The sequence below is a fragment of the Pinus tabuliformis genome, chromosome J, assembly GCF_031772625.1.
Source record: "Pinus tabuliformis cultivar Carrire ecotype Pingquan chromosome J, CPIR1, whole genome shotgun sequence".
NCBI lineage: Eukaryota > Viridiplantae > Streptophyta > Pinopsida > Pinales > Pinaceae > Pinus > Pinus tabuliformis.
The window spans coordinates 808,572,104-808,591,824 of NC_142295.1; the positions used below are offsets into that span (position 1 = coordinate 808,572,104).

A 19,721-nucleotide genomic window follows, 5' to 3' on the forward strand; every position below is an offset into this window, starting at 1 on the left:
ATGACTTATGTAAAGAAGAAAAATAAATTTATTATTGTCATTCTTGATGCATGGGTTTCATGCTCAAGGTTATTTTATTTAGGTCAAGCACCATTGGTTGCATTTAGGTTTTGTTATCGAGTCAAAGAGGTCAAAGAAGTCATTGTCATGTATGGAAGACCCTTTTGGGCATGTTGTATATTGCAAAGAAAATTTAAGTAAAGTCAAAAAATGTCAAATAGACCCTCCAAGACCTTGTCAACAAGCAAAGATCAAGTCGGCATTCATGAGAAGACAAGTCGGCCTCCAAGCATCAATTCGACCTAGAAGAGAAGCCTATATATTGGAGACTTTGACCTCACTTGAAGGGCACTCACTCACTCATACAAGAAATTCGATCAAGCAAGAAGAAGAGACCAAAAAGGTACGAAGAAGTGGAGGACTAGAAGAGGAAGGAGAAAAAGTTTTTGGATTGTTTTTGGGCTATTTCCTTCACATGTGCGAGAAAACTAGGGCACCTATTGCAATAGCTAAGGCTGAATTGCAGAAGTCGAGTTAGGGCATCAATTGGTATACTTTGCAAGTTGAGTTTTCAAGAAGAAAGGATCTATCCAGGTGAAGAAGAAAAGAAGAAGAAATCACCATCTTTTCCACATGTGCAAGAGCCAGGGTTTCTGCAGAAGAAAATGCTGGGGGTCAAAGTTGCAAAAGTTGTTGGGGTCGAAGTTGCCAGAAGGAAAGCTCATCAAGGAGGAAGGATTGACTTGGTCTCGAAGGGGACTTTGACAAGAGTCTTAGGTTTTGGAATTCGTCATTTGAAGTTCTATAAGAAGAGAAGAGTTCTTGCGGGTTTCCTCTCAAGAGGAGAGGTTTTGGCCCTGACATATAGTCTATATCTTGTGTCCTCTTGTCTTATTTGGTTGGTAGCTGTTTGATGATAGAGAACACTAATATTAATCAAGTGAAAGAAGAAGCTAATTAAATTAAGTAAAAATACATCACAAGCAGTTATCAAAGTAAGAGAAATCATTTAATTAAGCTACCCCTAGATTTCTCAACATGGTATCAGAGCTAAGGTGACAAGACAAGAAGAGGTAGCTTGAAGATCACATCATTGAAGGAGGATACATAAAGGACGAGCAAACTTAGGAGCATCAAGGAGAAGTACTTATTGCAAAAGATAACATCATCACAAGGAGAAGAAGACCTCAAGGACCCTACCTCCACTCAAACAAAGAAGGACTACACATTTGAAACATCTTGAAGTCCACATATCCTACATTTCTACATCCCAAGAAAGCAAGAAGAAGCATTGCCATCATCATCAAATGAATCAAGGTGATCTCCCTCTCCTTGAAGAAAGGATCACATCTCAAGCATATTTGAAGAAAGACATCTCTAGAAGAAGAAGTATTGTCATCTTCAAGGAAGCAAACATCATCAAAATCAAGAAAGCATCAAGTTGAAGATATCACCATCAAAGGAGCATCTTCACTTGACAAGTAAGTATCTTTATATCTATGTCTGAATCTACTATCAAAATGACTTCATTCTGCAAGGAAAGCAATAAACTGGTTGGGTCATCAAATTTCCTTGCATGGAAGAAGAGGATAGATTTGATCCTCATAGAGAATGAAGTTGTTGAATATGTAAAGGGCTCTATCTCAAAACCATCTCAAGAGAAAGCTCAAGCATTATCAAAGTATATGAAAGGGGAAATAAGGGCTCAAAGAATCCTTATAGAATCAATCAAGGATTCACTCATCCCTTATGTAGCAAAGTTGGAGACATCAAAAGAAATCTATGAAAAGTTGGTAGAATTGTTTTCTGTAAGCACTGCAAGAGAAGTTATATCTTTGAGAATCGAGCTATACAAGATGAAGGTATCAAAGGAAGAAGAGATAGCCTCATACCTTATGAGGGTGTCATAAATAAGAGACCAACTACAAGAGTTAGGGGAAATAATGTCTGATAAAGAAATGACCACCGTTGTGCTCAATACACTACCTGATGAATGGGGCAACTTTGTATCAAGTATCTATGGAAAGAAGGAAGCTACCTGATTAAGTGAACTTTGGTCATTATGTAAGATTGAAGAAACTAGGTTGAAGGCAAAAACGTATGTTGGATCAAATGAACAAGTTCAAGCATTTGCTGCCATGGTTAGAAAAAGGGGAAAGTTTGATTTTCGGAAAAAGAAGAAGATTGATATGTCAAAGATACAATGTTATGAGTGTAATGAATATGGGCACTACAAAAGGAATTGTCCCAAACTTAGGAAGGACAATAAGAAGAGAAAGGAAAGGAATGAAGCCCATATCACCGAAGAAGTAGAACCTGAAAATGAAAAATCAAAGGAGGAAGTGAAAGATCTCTACTATGACTGAGATAATCTCCTTCACTTAGTTCTTTTCAGTTATAGAAGATGAAAGGAAGCATCAAGATACATTAGAGCTGAAATAGAGATGACATTATCATAAAAGATTGAAAGGATAATTGAAGTAGAAGTCTACATGGTTGTAGCAGTCATCATGATAGAAAGGAAGTAGCTCATGGTATCCTCATTGAAAGCATGAAAAGACAACCGAAATAGTAGTATATATGGTTGGAAGAAAGTCATCTAGCATGATAGAAGATAGAGAAAGGTCATCATACATCATCATTATTAGAAAGGAGCATTTGCAGAATGAGGATCATCGAGATCCTCCACTAGAATCTTTATAAGAAGGTTCACCTCTACTTGGAAAGAAGCAAGTCTCTCACTGATAGTCTACATTCCACCTTGTGTGGGATCCATTGTTTAGAAGGATGATGGTATGGCGAAAAAAGAGTGCAACATTTCAAGTTGGTTGAAGTACTTTAATCTTCAAGCAAGGAAAGGAAGTTGCAGAAGGAAGTCTAGATGACCACATGAAGGAAGAGGTATGTATATATTTGGAAATAGATAGATAAAGTCATGTCATCATATGGTTGCAGTTAGAATGATTGAATGCTTTATCTCATGAGCATGATCGAAGAAGAAGGATCTCTTCCTTTAGAAGGATGCATGAAGGCATGTAGACAATATGTCTTGAAATCTTCCACATATTGATAAGATGAAATCAACATAATATGACCTCATATGGAATATGAGGTAGTTGACAATGATGAAGGAGCTTTATCTCATGAGCATGATCGAAGAAGAAGGATCTCTTCCTTTAGAAGGATGCATGAAGGCATGTAGACAATATGTCTTGAAATCTTCCACATATTGATAAGATGAAATCAACATAATATGACCTCATATGGAATATGAGGTAGTTGACAATGATGAAGGAACTATGTATGGATATTCCTTGGGAAGCAATATGTGAAGAAAAAGGAAGAAGAGTTTGTGAAAGATGAAACTCTAGTCATGTAAGATAAGATATGTGATTGACATCCAATAACTAGAAGAATTAGTTATGACATCTCCATGGAAGAAGAAGGTATGAAGATCTTGATATGTATAATAGAAATGGAAGACCTTGGTAACATATGTCTTGGAAATGGGTTCATACATGTGCAGGATGTTGATGTTGCAAGAAGCCGATGTCATGACAAAAGGCCATCATTGAAAGGTAACTTTGATTTGATGTTTGTCTTGATTTTTGAAAACATTTGGTTGGGTTGAAATAGGGCTACTGAAAGAGAGTTGTAGATGCCACCTATAACTAGTACTCATGTAAATGGATGGAAGATCCTGAAAGAAACATGACTTGGAAGAGGTAGCTGTATGAAGGAAAGCTAGATGCATACTAGAAGATCACTTTCCAATGAAGAAAAGGATGACACGACTATTGGTTCAATCCCATGGTTCGTTGAAGGAAAGCGATGGAGAAGATGGCTGATGCCCTACCAAGAAGATCAAGAAAGATGAAGGCTCCATGATGAAGAAGTTGAAGTTCATGACATTGAAAAGAGGAGCCCTACTAGCAACTGATAGTACCATGATCTCCACCAAAGAGATGTTGGCTAATGTTGGAAACAAGTCCCTAGTTGAGAGGGAGCTTGGGCAAGTCCCTGGTTAAGAGGGAGCTTGAGTATATTCCTTTTATAGGAATGAGTATATCCTCCCTAGTTGAGAGGGAGAGATAGACACATCATTCTTGTCTTCATGTTATGAATAAAGAATGGAGGATTGGGTAAGCATTTGAGTTTGATTCCGATACTCTTTGAGGATGTGGTAGGGCATCCAAAAGGCAAGAGTAGTCGAAGAGGAAATTCCTTGATGTATTATTCCAAGACAGGAATTGTCCTAAAAGGACATGCCCTTTGAACACTCGGGTGAGGTATGTGCTTTGAGAGACAATGAGGATGGTGTTTATCAATCATTTGTCTCACAAACATTGTGCTCTGGTCTTGTGCAGAGATAGAGTTGTTAGTCAAGGCCTTGCTATGTGACAATGCTGGTTGCTATGATGAGATGCACTGGAATACGCCGAGAAAGTATCTTATGAGATGGCTTACCAATCCGATTCTTCTTATGAGAATTCTTCAGTTTGAGAATGTCCAAGTACCTTGTATGAATTATGAATACCTCCCTAGTTAAGAGGGAGTGTTGAAATATGTAACTAAGTTTGGTATTCATAATAACATTTGTAAAGGAGAAAATAAATTCATTATTGTCATTCTTGATGCATGGGTTTTATGCTCAAGGTTATTTTATTTAGGTCAAGCACCCATTGAGTGCCTTTAGGTGTTGTTATTGAGTCAAAGAAGTCATTGTCATGTATGGAAGACCCTTTTAGGCATGTTGTGTATTGCAAAGAAAATTTATTTAAAGTAAAAAAGTGTCAAATAGACCCTCCAAGACTTTGTCAACAAGCAAAGATCAAGTTGGCCTTCATGAGAGGACAAGTCGGCCTCCAAGCAACAATTCAACCTAGAAGAGAAGCCTATATATTGGAGACTTTGATCTCACCTGAAGGGCACTCACTCACTCATACAAGAAATTTGATCAAGCAAGAAGAAGAGACCAGAAAGGTACAAAGAAGTGGAGGACTAGAAGAGGAAGGAGAAAGCGAACCTTTTGGATTGTTTCTCGGCTATTTCCTTCATACGTGCAAGAAAACTAGGGCACCTATTACAATAGTTAAGGCCGAATTGCAGAAGTCGAGTTAGGGCATCAATTGGTATACTTTGCAAGCCGTTTCCAAGAAGAAAGGATCTATCCAAACAAAGGAGAAAAAAAGAAGAAATCACCATCTTTTCCACACATGTAAGAGCCAAGGATTCTGCAAAAGAAACTGTTGGGGGTCAAAGCTGCTGGAAGGAAAGCTCATCAAGGAGGAAGGTTTGACTTGGTCTTGGAGGGACTTTGACAAGAGTCATAGGTCTTGGAATTCGTCATTTGAAGTTCTATAAGAAGAGGAGTTTTGCGAATTTTCCTCAAGAGGAGAGGTTTTGGCCTCGACTTATTGTTGAAATATGTAACTAGGTTCGGTCTTCATAAATGTATTTGAGTCACAATGAAATATATTTATCAAAAGAATGAAGAAAGTATTATTATTATTATTATTAAAGCATGGGTTTCATGCTTTGGTCATCATGTTTTAGGTCAAATTCCCCATTGAGGACTTCTAGGATTTATTTTGAGTTATTAGAGTTATTGTCCATTTAAAGAGACCCTTCTTGGGCTTTTGAATCATGTAAAAAGAATTAATATTGAGTAAAATAAGCAATTTGTCCCCTCCACACTAAGTTGACTTAAGAAGATCAAGTCGACTTCAAGAAAGGTAATTTGACCTCACTAGAAGGCTATAAATACAATGCAATGCAATTCATTTGAGACACACATGTTCGACTTACAAGCCAAGGCAACTAAAAAGTGCGAAGTTGGAAAAGAGTTGGAAAAGGGTACAAAATTTGGAGGGAAGGAAGAAGACATCAAAATCGAAATTTTGGGCCATCTATCTCTCACTCGAGTGGAGTATCTAGGAAGATAGAAGTCTTTATTGCCAAGTTGAAGTTGTTACTGTTGCCAGTTGCTACCAATTGCTGGGTCAAAGTTGCTGTTACTAGCTGTTGCTGCTAGGTCGAAGTTGTTGTTGAAGGGCTATCATTTGCAAGAGGAAAGTTATGGTTGACTTGGTGTGGAAGAAGTGTTTGTGTAGGTCAAGAGTCTTGGATTATCTCGTGAAACTATTGAAGGAAGAATTGTTGATTGGGTGTTCCCCTAGATAGGGGTTTTGCCCTGGCTACCCGCCTAAATCTGGTGTCTTTGTGCTATTGTTTTGGTAATTGCTTGATGAACTAAAAGATAAAAGAACATAAAGATAAAAGAATCACAAGTAATTATCTATATAAGAAAACCTTTCTGCCTTTCCGATTTTCTAACATGGTATCTATTGAAAAGAGTCTAAGAAACCTCAAAAGGATTAAGCAAGGGATAAATAAGGAAAGAAACTTACTACGTTTAAGGACAATTTCTAACACAATAAAGGGAGAGAACAAATTAGAAGGAGCATCAAATTATAGGGCATGGAAGAAAATAATTGATCTCATTCTTGAAAAGAACAAAGTCTTGGATTTGGTCAGAGGAAAAGTGAAGAAACCTACCGAAGAATCTAGTGATGCATATAAAGTGAAGTATAGAGAGTTAGAAATATTGGCTATGACACTGATGGTAGAAGGTGTAAAGGACAATCTTGTCCCATACATTTCCAACATAGACCATGCTCAAGAAATGCATGAAACCTTATCAAAATTGTTCACTATCAAGAACATCGATCAAGTAGCAAGTCTGAAAAATGAATTAAGGACCACAAAAGTGACAATAGATGACACTGTGGCTTCCTTCTTTGTTAGGATCATTGTTTTAAAACTCCGACTTGGCTGAGGGTCAGTAACGACTTGGTCGTTGTAAAAAATACATTAAATATTTTTTTTTTTTTTTATAAAAAGCATAATTTTAAAGATTTTCATTCATGTTTCCAAACACACAACATTAGAATATAGATAGAAGACAACATATGATCAAAGTAGGCTCACGAATATATCCATTATATCAAAATGGCACCTAGTGCACTGTCCAATACACACATGATGATGATATAGCGATCAAAACAAAAACACATAACCAAGGAGGCTAGAAATGGCGTTATCCTCCAAAATAGATTGTAAGTCATCAAGGAACTAATACAAGGGTCCAAGAGTGTTCCTCACTCCAAGAAAGTCCCAAAGTGCATTTGTACATCTTCAAAATGTGCATCCTCCACCATGATTTCATCTAGGAGAGACCCTATGTCCCCCTTTTCAAGCATGTGAGTGACATGGCACCTCTAAGGGTAAGCATTGGCATCAAAGAGGGATGTGCTACCTCTCCTAAGTCATCTCAATGATAACCATCCTCACTTGTGCTTTGGAAGAAGGCACCATCCACCAAAATAGGGTCAAGGCCATCCAGGGGGCATCTTCAGTCCATTTGGGCATATCATCAAATAGTCCAACGTCCAAGATTTTAAGTTTAGTGTTTTAGCATTTGGAGGCTCATCAAGGGGTGTAGCATCACGTGGAACAACTCAAGGCTCGATGCTCATCTTTGGAGGGCCAAGGTTGGGGCCACAAAGTTAGGTTTGCTTTAAGAAAGGGGAAAAGAACCTATTGGAAGGTTTTGAAGAAGAATGAAGCTATCCCTTAAGGAATCTCTATTACATATGTGATACCACCTAAACAAACCTCTCAAGATCAAGTGAGATAAACTTATTTAGGGACAAAAAATCATTAAAGTATCATCGTGAAAACCTTAAAAAATTAAAAAAAATCGTTGTTTTTTAATTCACGAGCCATTGTCATCCAACCCGGCCGAGTAGGCTCGGTCTTGGTCTGCCAAACCGGTTCACTAGCCGAGTCGACCCGGTGAGGCCTTGACTCGGACCAACTCAGCCGAATCGGTTCCGAGCCGGCCGAATCTTAAAACACTGGTAAGGATAACTAGAATTAGAGATGACCTTCAAGTCATAGATGAGATTATACCAGAAAAAGAGATTATGATTGTTGCATTATTGGGATTGCCACCTACATAGAGTGCTTTTGCTTTAGGACTCAACAACTGGAAATAAACTCTATCATTTGAACAATTATGGATTGCCTGTAGCCAAGAAGAGATGAGAATCTCATTAGTATCCAACAATGAAGAAGAGAAAGTTTCAAATGCATACTCCACTTATCACAAGAAAAGAAACTTCAAGAAGTCAAAAGGGCCAAGAAAGAAGGTAGACATGTCCAAAATATAATGCTACCAATGTCATAAAATGTGCCACTATAAAGTGACTGTCCTGACAACCCGAAGAATAAGAAAAGGAATAGGGACCAAGCTAATGTTGCTGAAGAAGGGTCTCTAAAGAAGAATGAAGCCAAAGAACTAGATATGAGGGACTTACACTACTAAGTCCTTTGCTCTAAGCTTTAGTTGTTTCATTTTTAGTTTCTAGTATTTGTAGGTTTAACATATTTTGGAAAAACATTTTTGTTTTGTTTTTATAAGGTCATAGGTATCCCTTAAGATTGGAGGGAGCCCTCACCAACTTCCAAAGATAAGTATCTTATTACCTTTTCATTTTTAGTTTTCCTTATCTAGTTTTACTTGCATTAAATGCTAATCACATTTCTATTCATATTTTCCTTGTTTAGGAAAAACTTGTTGGAAACTCGAGAATTATGGAAGGTCTCACAAGACAAAAATATTGGAGTTACAAGGTTTGTTAAGAAATAAAAGGTATGCCTTAGACTATAAGTTTTTCTCTCTTCATGATAAAGGTATATTCATTTTTTGATTACTAACGTTATTGTGTCTAGCTTTCTTGAATCATAAAAATTCTTGATTGGGTGATTCATCATTAGATAAATCTACCCTCCTCATATCTCTGATTATTCTTGTGAAACCCTAGAAATATTCTTTGTAAAAACCCTAACTTAAGGGTATGTCGATGATAATGTATGAAACCTTAGTCTACTTAGGGTTATTGTTGAAGTCTAAAGAAAATGTTTTGATAACGTCATGTTTGGGGTTTTGGTATGGTTATGAAAACCCTAACTTGTTAGGGTTGAATGATGATGTCTGAAATCCAAAACCTTTGAAGTATTGATAAATTAGGGTTTGCTATGTATTGAAACCCTAGATCATTAAGGTTTGGTAGGGTGTATAAGCAAGTCCCGTATAATGTCCTAGAAATGAAATCCTAGGTATATGTGGGCCTGTTCGATCAAAACCCTAGTATGATCAAGTTTGTTATATGTCTAACTTTAATATATTGATGTGTCATTGGGTTTGACTAACACATGTTATGATATGCTTGTGCATGATGATGGAATCCTAGATATATGTGTTGACCTAATTGTTGATGGTCATAAGTGCTAGGGTTTGGAACTAAGTCCTAGTCGAAGTTTGATTCTCTAGGATGATAGTGTTTGTGAATTCTAGGGTTTTTGTAACTAAACCTTTAGTAGAAATTCAATTTTCTAAAATATGATGACAAGTGTGATAATCTGAGATCTATGAAAGATTGTTGAAATTTGAAATTGAGTTGTGATTGGTGAAGCTTAATGGCTCATGTATGAAATCTAGGATCTTGCACTAAATCCTAGTGAAAGTCTAACATGAGTGATAAAGTTGTTAAATACATTTGTTTGAAATGCTTCCAGAGTTTGCAATATATTGTAGTAAAGTATGGCATTCCTCTGGAAGAAATATTGAAGCCCTAGATATAATGAAGATTGTTATCTTGATTGAGGTACTCAAAGTCTTGATGATGAAATCTAGGGTTTATGACAAAACCCTAGCATGTAGTTGAAGTATAAAAGTATGTGTTTCTTGTTGTTTGTGAAGCTAACTGAGTTTAGGTATTTGATAAAGTCTAATGCTTCCATTATTATATGATTATGAAATAGTTAACTTCACGCTTCTATAGATTTGGTTGTACTTGCTATCTAAGTTGTGTAGCTACATAATCTTCAAGATGGTGAAGATACTCGTAAGTAAAGTTAATATGATAAGCATGATGAAGAAAGTTATATGAATGATGATGGTCATAAGAAGAATGGAAGCCATGAAAGAGTCTCTGATCTTGTAGAAAAAAAGTTGAGCTCCCTAAGTTAAGAGGGAACTTGGATGAAAGGAATCTCCCTACTTGAGAGGGAGGGCATGTCATAGTCATGATGGACACCTTGAAAGAAGAAATTGGAGAATGCATTTTTGAGGGGCAACTGAGATAAGAAAAGTAGGATCTATTTGTAGAATATGTTGCTACATGTGAAGTAGGAAAGGAAGATGTATGATTGAGGAGTCTTCTGTCAAGATTCATTTGAAAGCCCTACTGTGATAAATTGAGAAGCAACATCTAGTTGTCTAAAAGACCTCGTAGGTTTGTGTTTAATTATGTACATTTGAAAGTTTGTTACTAATTGGGGTTGTGTTTGTACATGTAAATCTCTCAGAGGATTAGCACGCTGGTTACACGAGAGAGATTTGTTATCGATCTGTTTGGTTGGGGAGGATTTGCTATCGATTGGAATAATCGGGAGTGTTGAGGCTTTGTGTTTAAGACACATTGCATGGGAGGAAATCTGGTCCACACTTTGTGTTGATGCCTGGATCTTGAAGTAGGGAGGGTAGCGTTTGTCATAGAGCTCTGACCTCGGATACACACCTGGATCCCTGGGTTGATGGTTAGCAAGTAAGCTTGATGGTACCTAGACTGGCTAAAAGCTTTAGTCCATCTTAGTCCCACCTAGATAGATTGCCCTGGTCAGGAATCTAGTCATGGCATTGCGGTGCCTAAATTCTTCATGGTTCATGTGTTTTGAGATTTTCCTTGTACTTGTTATGAATACCTCCCTAGTTAAGAGGGAGAGTTGAAATATGTAACTAGGTTTGGTCTTCATAAATGTATTTGAGTCACAATGAAATATATTTATCAAAAGAATGAAAGAAATTATTATTATTATTATTATTATTATTATGATTTATTAAAGCATGGGTTTCATGCTTGGGTCATCATGTTTTAGGTCAAAGTTACCATTGAGGACTTCTAGGATTTATTATGAGTCATTAGAGTCATTGTCCTTTTAAAGAGACCATTCTTGGGCTTTTGAATCAAGTAAAAATATTAAATAATTAATATTGAGTCAAATATGCTATTTGTCCCCTCCACACCAAGTCAGCCTCAAGAAGATCAAGTCGGCTTCAAGAAGGGTAATTCGATCTCACTGGAAGGCTGTAAATACAATGTAGTGCAATTCATTTGAGACATACAAGTTCGACTTACAAGCCAAGGCAGCTAAAAAGTGCGAAGTTGGAAAAAAGCTGGAAAAGGGTACGAAATTTGGAAGGAAGGAAGAAGACATCAAAATTGAAGTTTTGGGCCATCTATCTCTCACTCGAGTGGAGTATCTAGGAAGATCGAAGTCTTTATTGCCAAGTCGAAGTTGTTGCTGCTGCCAGTTGCTGGGTTGAAGCTGCTGCTACTCGGTCGAAGTTGTTGTTGAAGGGCTATCATCTGCAGGATGAAAAAGAGGGCTGATTTGGTGTGGAGGAAGTCTTTGTTTAGGTCAAGAGTCTTGGATTATCTCGTGAAACTATTGAAGGAGGAATTGTTGACTGGGTTTTCCCTTAGATAGGGGTTTTGCCCTGGCTGTTCGCCTACATCTGGTGTCGTTGTGCTATTGTTTTGGTTATTGTTTGATGAACTAAAAGATAAAACAACATAAAGATAAAAGAATGACAAGTAATTATCTATTTAAGAAAATCTTTCTGTTTTTCTGATTTTCTAGCCTATCTCTTGTGTCCTTGTCTTATTTGGTTGGTAGCTGTTTGATGATAGAGAACACTAATATTAATCAAGTGAAAGAATAAGTTAATCAAATTAACTAAATTACATCACTTGCAGTTATCAAAATAAGGGAAATCATTTAATTAAGCAGCCCCTAGATTTCTCAACAGTCCCAAAGCATACTTTTATAGCATTGCCAACAAACAATTATGACAACTTTCCATGCAAAGCATCACCCTTAATGAATTTGGTAGGTGAGGAATAACATTTCATCCAGTAAAACGAATACGTTTAAGTAAAACGTGATCGTTTTCAACATATCCCACATTTTACATGTTAAGAGTTGGATCCCTTGGGTTGGTTTTTACAGGCTCCCTACTAGGTGTTAAAAGTATTCTGTTTATTATCGCCATTTTTTAATCTTTTAGTTCTGTTAGTTTAGTGTATTCGCAGTAGAGTCTATACCCTACTGTAAAATTAATGTTTATGAAGATATGGTTCTGTGCAATGTTTAACCAGATTCCTTCTTTTTTATTATAAAAGTAGGTCCTATGGATTTTTTATGATCTCCAAATATTAGTGTTGAGGTTTGGAAAATGTTACATCTGATGATTGTTTTAAGGTATCAAATTTTCTTCAATAATGATTGAATTTTTAATCGTTCAGATGGCAGCTGATATGTCAGTTGCTGATGGTCATCTGAGCAACATGGGACGGATGATTGAAGAAATGGAGAGCAAGTTGAGAAATGGCCTGGACCAGGTGTTTTTTGCAGTTGGAATTTGCTATCTTTTTTCTAGCTAGCAGACAATAGATTACTGTGACGATGACATTTACTTGTGTTTTCATTGTTAAGGTATATTTTGGGAAAACAAGAGAGATGGTGTTTACATTGCGACAGCCAATGGGTGTACTGACTTCAACATCAGCGACAGGGCAGAGCTTGCAGAAAAGTATTGTGAATGATCTGCATCGTTGATGGTAGCAGGAGATACATTTGCATTGGTTCGACAATATTCTTTTGCTGATTAGCAGTTGTGAATATTATGGTGTTAATAGATTATGATTTAATCGACATGATATTTTGATAACTGTAATGCATGTATTTGCATTAGACACATTAAATTCAAATTTGTTGTTTGGAATTAGTAGTGTTGCAGTTCTTGTTGCTGAACACCAGATAAAGAGATATTCTATCGTCAAAAAATCTTATCTGTCTCACATTCAGTTAGATTTCCTCGTCCTTCCCCTCCTTTCCTTGAAGAGGGTTGGGAGTGGGGTTGGGTTTCATGGTATTTTTACTATGTATTATTTGTTTGGGGCGAGTCATCATGAAATATAACCTGGTACTTCAAACTTTTTGCCGAAGTGATGGTTTGTTACATTTACCATTTAATTTCAATGGCTACCTCATTGTGATTTTAATCATTGCTTTGATCCATTTCTATTGGAACGGAATGTGCGTCTCTAGTGTACTACTATTGGCAAGCTAAGTTCTAGCTTCTTTGCGAGTAAGTACATAATTAGCAAGTAAAGTCTTTATAAGATTATTCCAACGATTTCTCGAGATGCATTTATCGTTCAAGAACAGAGATACTTCCAAAAACCTATATTTTTATCTTATAAAGCTTGTTTTCACTGATAATTTTCCCGGTGATATAAAATTGATGGTGTTTTATATAAATAACGTGGGTTTCTTAATCAAATTAAGTGTACCATCTAAATGTTCATTTTAAAGTAAGGCCTCTTAATCAAATTAAGTGTAGTATCCCAATGTTCATTATACATTGATGAGGGCATCTTTTAAGTGGTAACAGTGTTGTTATTCAAACTGCATTATAGGCTTTAAAGATCCTCTCAGTCGTGTTAATGTTATTAAAACCCGATTTTTTATTGGTAACGAATTAGGTGTGTTGGTTCTATGCGAAAGGCTAATAGGTGTAATTCTATACAGCTAAGGGGTTCACAATATTTGAACCTAAGTCTACTCATTATAAACGTCCACTAGTTCTTTTCAAGTTTCCCTTTTATAACTTGGAACTCATTATAAACCGTGCACTACTTCTTTTCGAGTGTCCTTTTTATAACTTGAATTTAATTGGGAGAAAACTAATAGAAGTAAATTTAGATAATATCAAATTTGATTACTCATTATAAACGTGCTCTACTTCTTTTCAAGTGTCCCTTTTATAATTTGAATTTGATTGGGAGAAAACTAATAGAAGTAAATTTAGATAATATAAAATTTGATTACTCATTATAAACGTGCACTACATCTTTTCAAGTGTCCCTTTTATAACTTGAATTTGATGGGGAGAAAACTAATAGAAGTAAATTTAGATAATATAAAATTTGATTTAGAGAAAACTAATAGAAGTAAATTTAGATAATGGAATCAGTTGAATAAGACATATCTTTGTTTATAATTGAGCTTTGGCACTTTGGGAAAATATCTATAAAGCATATAAGGTGGGACTTAAATCATGTCAATTATGTGTAAATAATAAAATAGATTAGTCCAAAGAATCTGAATTAGATGTATACAAAAACTTGTTTCATTTTTGTTGTGGTTCATTTCAAGAAGATTAATATAAATAGTTAATAGGAACTTTCTTGAGATTGAACTGTGTACTATTAAGCATATATTTTACATGAAAGTTAATTAGGGTTTAAACTCATTTTGATTATCTCAATATCTCTTAACAAGTCATAAAATACAATGCTTATCCAAAACATTGCTTATAGAAAATTTTGACAAAAAACAAATCGTGTCCACTAATCCTAAACTTTAAGGGTAAACATTTTACCACAATAGTTCATCCATTTTCCTTAAATTATTTATTCAAACTACCAATTTATGCTTTTAACAACTTTTAGGATCAGTAATTTGACAATCTCAGGGTGATAGAGCTCCTCTATTATATCTAAACATCACCCATCTTAGCTGCATGATGATAGTCTAATGTAGATTTATCAATATTTATTGGTGTCACTGGGTCCTAGAAGTGCTCATTAGTTTCGAAATTCATCTTCAGTTTTGTTAGAAAATAGAGCAAGTCTTTAGTAGCAGCCTATTCGTGCCTATTCATTTGCCCTTTGTAACACATGGTTTAGCTATATTCATTTACTAGGTGAATAGAGAACATCATAGACAACTGATATGCTTCATTCGAACACAAGTCTAGAGACAGTCGATATAGCAGAAGGAAAATTATATTGGCTTGTGATTGCCAATAAGAACCTTAGAATGTTCATAATCAACCATGCAATTTCTCTAATTATAATAAACCAAAATGTTCTCAATTCATAATTAACCATGCAAATTTTGTCATTATAATAAATCAAAATGTTTTCATTTTTCTTTAAATAAACAATCTACTTGTAATCAAGGAACCATAGAAATGAATGATACTTTCACTAAATAGAAATCACATTTATGTACCTTAAATTAGCAAATACAATTTCTTGTAATAACTACCCTCATTGTCAAGCCTTTTTGAAGACTCCCAATTTAGCACTTGTATTTGTCAATTTTTTTGTTTGTTTGTGATAAAGGAAAAATCACATTAATTAGAAAATACTAAGGTTATTCAAAAACAACATAACAAAAAGCACAACTCTAAAGAATGTAAAAGACAATTGGCTAGAATGATTCACACAACATAGTATGAGGTTCTATGTCAAAATTCTCAGAAATAATAGCTTTAACAATTGTTACCTAATTTTTTTGACCCTCTTCCAAATGCAATCTAGATATGAGCATAACATTATCAGTATGATATTGGTTTGGACCCATGTACATAGAGTTTCAATGACTAAAAAGGCTTTAGGATTTTTAGGGTTTTAGAATACCCTATTGCTAATTGTTTTAACCACAAGTGGTGTAAACATGTCAAGGGAAAATAATGCTATTTAATGAGTGCACAAATTGGATATTATAGGATATAACAATTCCAAAGTTATGTGTAATTTCAATAAATCATGTTTTTACATGGTATATTTCAAGTGTGTCTACTAAATTAATTAAAAAGATATTTAAAGCATTATGTTGGTCTTGTGATAACAAATTTCATATACAATTAATGGATTCAAAACATTTAAGCTGAAACCTTATTATATTCTTACTTCTTCTTCCTTTTTTTTGTATATGTACATAATATGAGTGGTCATTTGGAAGATACCTATTTCAAATGGGAATTCATTGATATGGGTTGGAAATATATAATACATTGAAAGCACTTTTACTAAATCTTATTTATAGATTTAATAATATCAAGGAGCAATTTATTATATATACATTAAGTTCTTTCCATGCATTAAAAACTGCAGGGTTGTACGAGATTATATTTTTTGATCGATTGTTCGTAAGGATATATCTAAATAATGGTGAAAAAAAGTATGCTATTAACTCTTAATCTCTCAATTAATTTGAATGTAGAAATTAGATGTTTGTAATTTTTTGACATTTCATATTTTTTTGTTTTATATAAGTGAATCATGTTAGCCAAAGTTTATTTGAAGTTTTGGGTAATGAGAAACAAGAGTGAAAAGACAAATCTTAGAATCATCGTCACGGTGCCCTAGTATTGTTAGGTAATAAATATAGATCAAGACTAATGTTAATGTGAATCTCACTGAGACTTGACATGTCATTGAAATTGTATTTTTAGATATTTATAAAGTATTATATGTACAAAATAATTTAGAAAGGCAAATACAAATAAATATAAATGGTATTCAATATAGTTAAATACGTAATGTCAAAAATTGGATTACATGGGCTATGAACAACATTTGATAACCTTTGTTCTCATTATGATAGTGTAGTCCCAATAACACTTTTCAAGTGGGTGGCTAGACAACATAACTAGTTGACTTAGAGACACTGTTGTAACTAACTTGTGAGTGATTGCCCAAGGAATCAAACCATCAACTTAATGTTGTCTATCACTCATGGTAGATCATTGGTTGAGCTACCTAGGATAGCTCATAAGTTTGAGTAATTTGAAAGGGTATGTCTTTTACTGCATTTGAAGTAGTTTTACTCAATTAAATTTTCTAATATAATGAAGTAGAAATATTAAGTTGTTTTGAATATTTTGTTCCGCAAATGAGTAAAGTAACAAAGAGTGGATAGAGAGAGAGAAAACATAAAGGGTGAGTGCTAAAGAGAACCTCAAAAAATATTTCAAGAAAGCTCTTATATAGCAGATTTGCTTGTAAAGTACATTGTCTCATTTATGGAAAGAAAAGGGAATAAATAAGGCTGCAAAATTTATCTAGAAGGTTTGCATGTGAAAACTTAAAGAACTCTTCTCATGGAAATAACATTAACAATGATATTACCCGGATGCGGGTGAAATCAATGTGTAATAATCGTTCATAGGACAGATGGAGGTGCTAGGTACTGCCAGACGCAGACCTGCGCAATTCTCCAGAAGCTAATTCGGTTGATGGGTGTGACATTCAAGTGGTTCGCTTGGTTCCTGAAGGATCATTTGCAGAGCAGAAGATTTGGCACGCTCTCTGCATTTACTACTTGTCCCGTTCAAGGTATGGCTTTGGTTATTTTATCCATGGCGTCCAGGGATTTCATTACCACTGTAAGCGCCCTGCCTTCGTGTCTCTGGTTAAAGCGGAAGTGGGTTTCGGAGGCTGGCTGTTCCTTGCAAACAATGGTGAGTTTTCTTTGTGTATTCCGTTTCTTGTTCATCTCTGGCTTGGGAAAGTGTGGCGTTTAGATAGCGGTCTGGTCTCTGGAAACTTTGGCAAGCTTTCTACTTCCCCTGCTACTTTTCCTGCATCACTCTCCCTGCATTTACAGTCCGGTCGTCCGTGTCTTAAGTTGGTTCCTGTGTTGTGTAACCTATCTCTGGGTTCTGCTTTCGGTTTTCCGGATTGTTTCATCACCCTCCGATCTCGGCCTCTGTGGACTCTCCTCATCATGGTGCGCCACAGCAAGAGGAGTCGTTTCGGGGGTAGTCGGGGAGGGCGTGGAAAACAGCCGGCTTCCAGCTCTGTGGATCCTGCTCACAATCCAATTCCGTATCATGGGTTCCAAACAACTCATTTCACTTTTCAGAGCAATTTGCATAGACCTGTAATCACTGCCAATATCACCATTCTCTTCTCTGAAGAAGAAGCTCCGCCCCCAATTCGGGTGCGCCTGATGTCTGAGCCTTCTCAGGAAGCTTTCCAAGGAGTCAGCAGTCAAAGCAACAGACAGGATAATGTAGGGGAAAGTCTGGCGAAAGATCAGGGGGAGAGACTTGAAAGGAGCGAGGCTCCCAGTCCCTCTCGGCCTCCGGAAACTGCTGTCTCGAGGATTCGGGAAGAGATGGATAGTGACACATGCCCCCTGACGCGGCACCCAGGCGAGGAAGATGTTGGACATGAGGATGCATGGAAGGATAATGTTTGTTTGGTGGTGGAGGAACCTCAACATGAGGACGATGCATTTTGAGGCCATCTGGGCCTTTTCCTTTTTTGTTTTCTGGATGACTAACATGATCAAGCTCAAGCGGTTTTGGATGCAGCTCGGGTCGGATATCTTCAGACAGGCGGACTTAATTTTCTCTGTGTTGCTTAGTAATGTAAAACTCTTCTGAATTTTTGATCATTGTAATGGTCTCTGGAATTTTGAGCAATGTAATGGTCTCGTGCTCTGGTCATATGCTCTAGACAGACGGTTTTCTCCTCCTCTTCATGTTTCCTCGGTTAATTCCTGGTGGTAATATCTGTTCACTTGCTTATGTATCTGGTTCTTCCCTCACAAGGAATAGTTTATGTTGTTCTGAGTGCCCTCGGAGGATGATTCCCGAGGTCTCGACCCCTTGTATTTTTACTTTGTTTTATAGTTAATAGAATTAGCATTTGCCGAGAAAAAAAAAACATTAACAATGATATTCACATCATAATATTTACATGATAAGGTTTTTAAAGAGTAGATTAAAGGTTGTGAGAAGAATGGCTTTCAACATGGTAGTAAGTAAGACACACTATGTCATTGAGCGAGATGAAAATAACCAAACCATATTGACATAGAACTTAACATGATATTTCCATTTAAACTCATGGATGAAAGGAGATACACACTTATAGTCTTAAGCTTAAGACTTAGTCAAAAGATCACACTAGTTATGAATTCCATAAAGTTTTTTATAAAATCTCAAATACAAATATTTTAAGAGTTCATAATGTTTAGAAAATTAAAATGCATTTGTTCAAAATGGACCTATTACCCCTCATGTTAGTAGGGCCACATATAGATTTTGCAACATTTTTCACCACCACTCTAAGCCCAAGGTCAAAAGACAAAAGCCTTGTAACAATCATGCAAGGCCTTGTATTAGGTGTCCTAGACTTGTTTGGTCAGACCATGCTCAATCCCTTTGGATTCATCTCTGGTTCCTTCCATCGTTGATAGGATTGGACGGACATTAAATGAATGGTTTTAAAAGAACTTGCTTTTCTAAGGGGTGATCACTAGTGTATGGGCCAGTCCAACCTACATCAAGGTGCACCTATGTATTTTTGCATGGTTATGTATCTATAGACTCTGTGTGTGGCCTTGGCATTGGTGCAGTATCCCTTAGATAATTCTCATACATAGCAATATCATATTGATAACTTTCATAGTTCCTGAGGTAGTTCCCATTTCCCAATGCAAAGTGGTCTCAAAAGTAAAAAAAAATTGGTTTTAGATTGTTTAGTTTGAAGAGAGGATTGCATGCCACAAATTTTTTTTCCAAACGATGAAGGAAATGAAAAATTCAGTTGGTCAAAGATGGTCAAATGGGTCATACAAGTTTCCAAGTTGTAAAAATAGGATCAAGGTTGGGAAATTATGTACATGCATTATGTCTAAAGTGATCTACAAATGAAGAGGGAAAAAACGTGTCTCGGAATATTCAGATTCCTTAGGGCATAAGAGAACTAAGGCAAGAGCATGTG

General features: G+C 36.0%; 1 protein-coding gene across 1 annotated transcript in view; it reads left to right on the forward strand.

Annotated features, from left to right (window-relative positions):
* The window catches only part of CPB (Subunits of heterodimeric actin filament capping protein Capz superfamily), a 76,297-nt gene extending 63,104 nt beyond the window's left edge, over positions 1–13,193 (forward strand). Inside the window, exons 7-8 of the mRNA XM_089378513.1 lie at positions 12,435–12,530; positions 12,625–13,193. Coding sequence (XP_089234639.1) covers positions 12,435–12,530; positions 12,625–12,747 — 219 coding nt within the window. The 3' untranslated portion in view covers positions 12,748–13,193. The remainder of the gene's footprint in view (positions 1–12,434; positions 12,531–12,624) is intronic.
* The last annotated feature ends 6,528 nt before the right edge of the window (positions 13,194–19,721 follow it).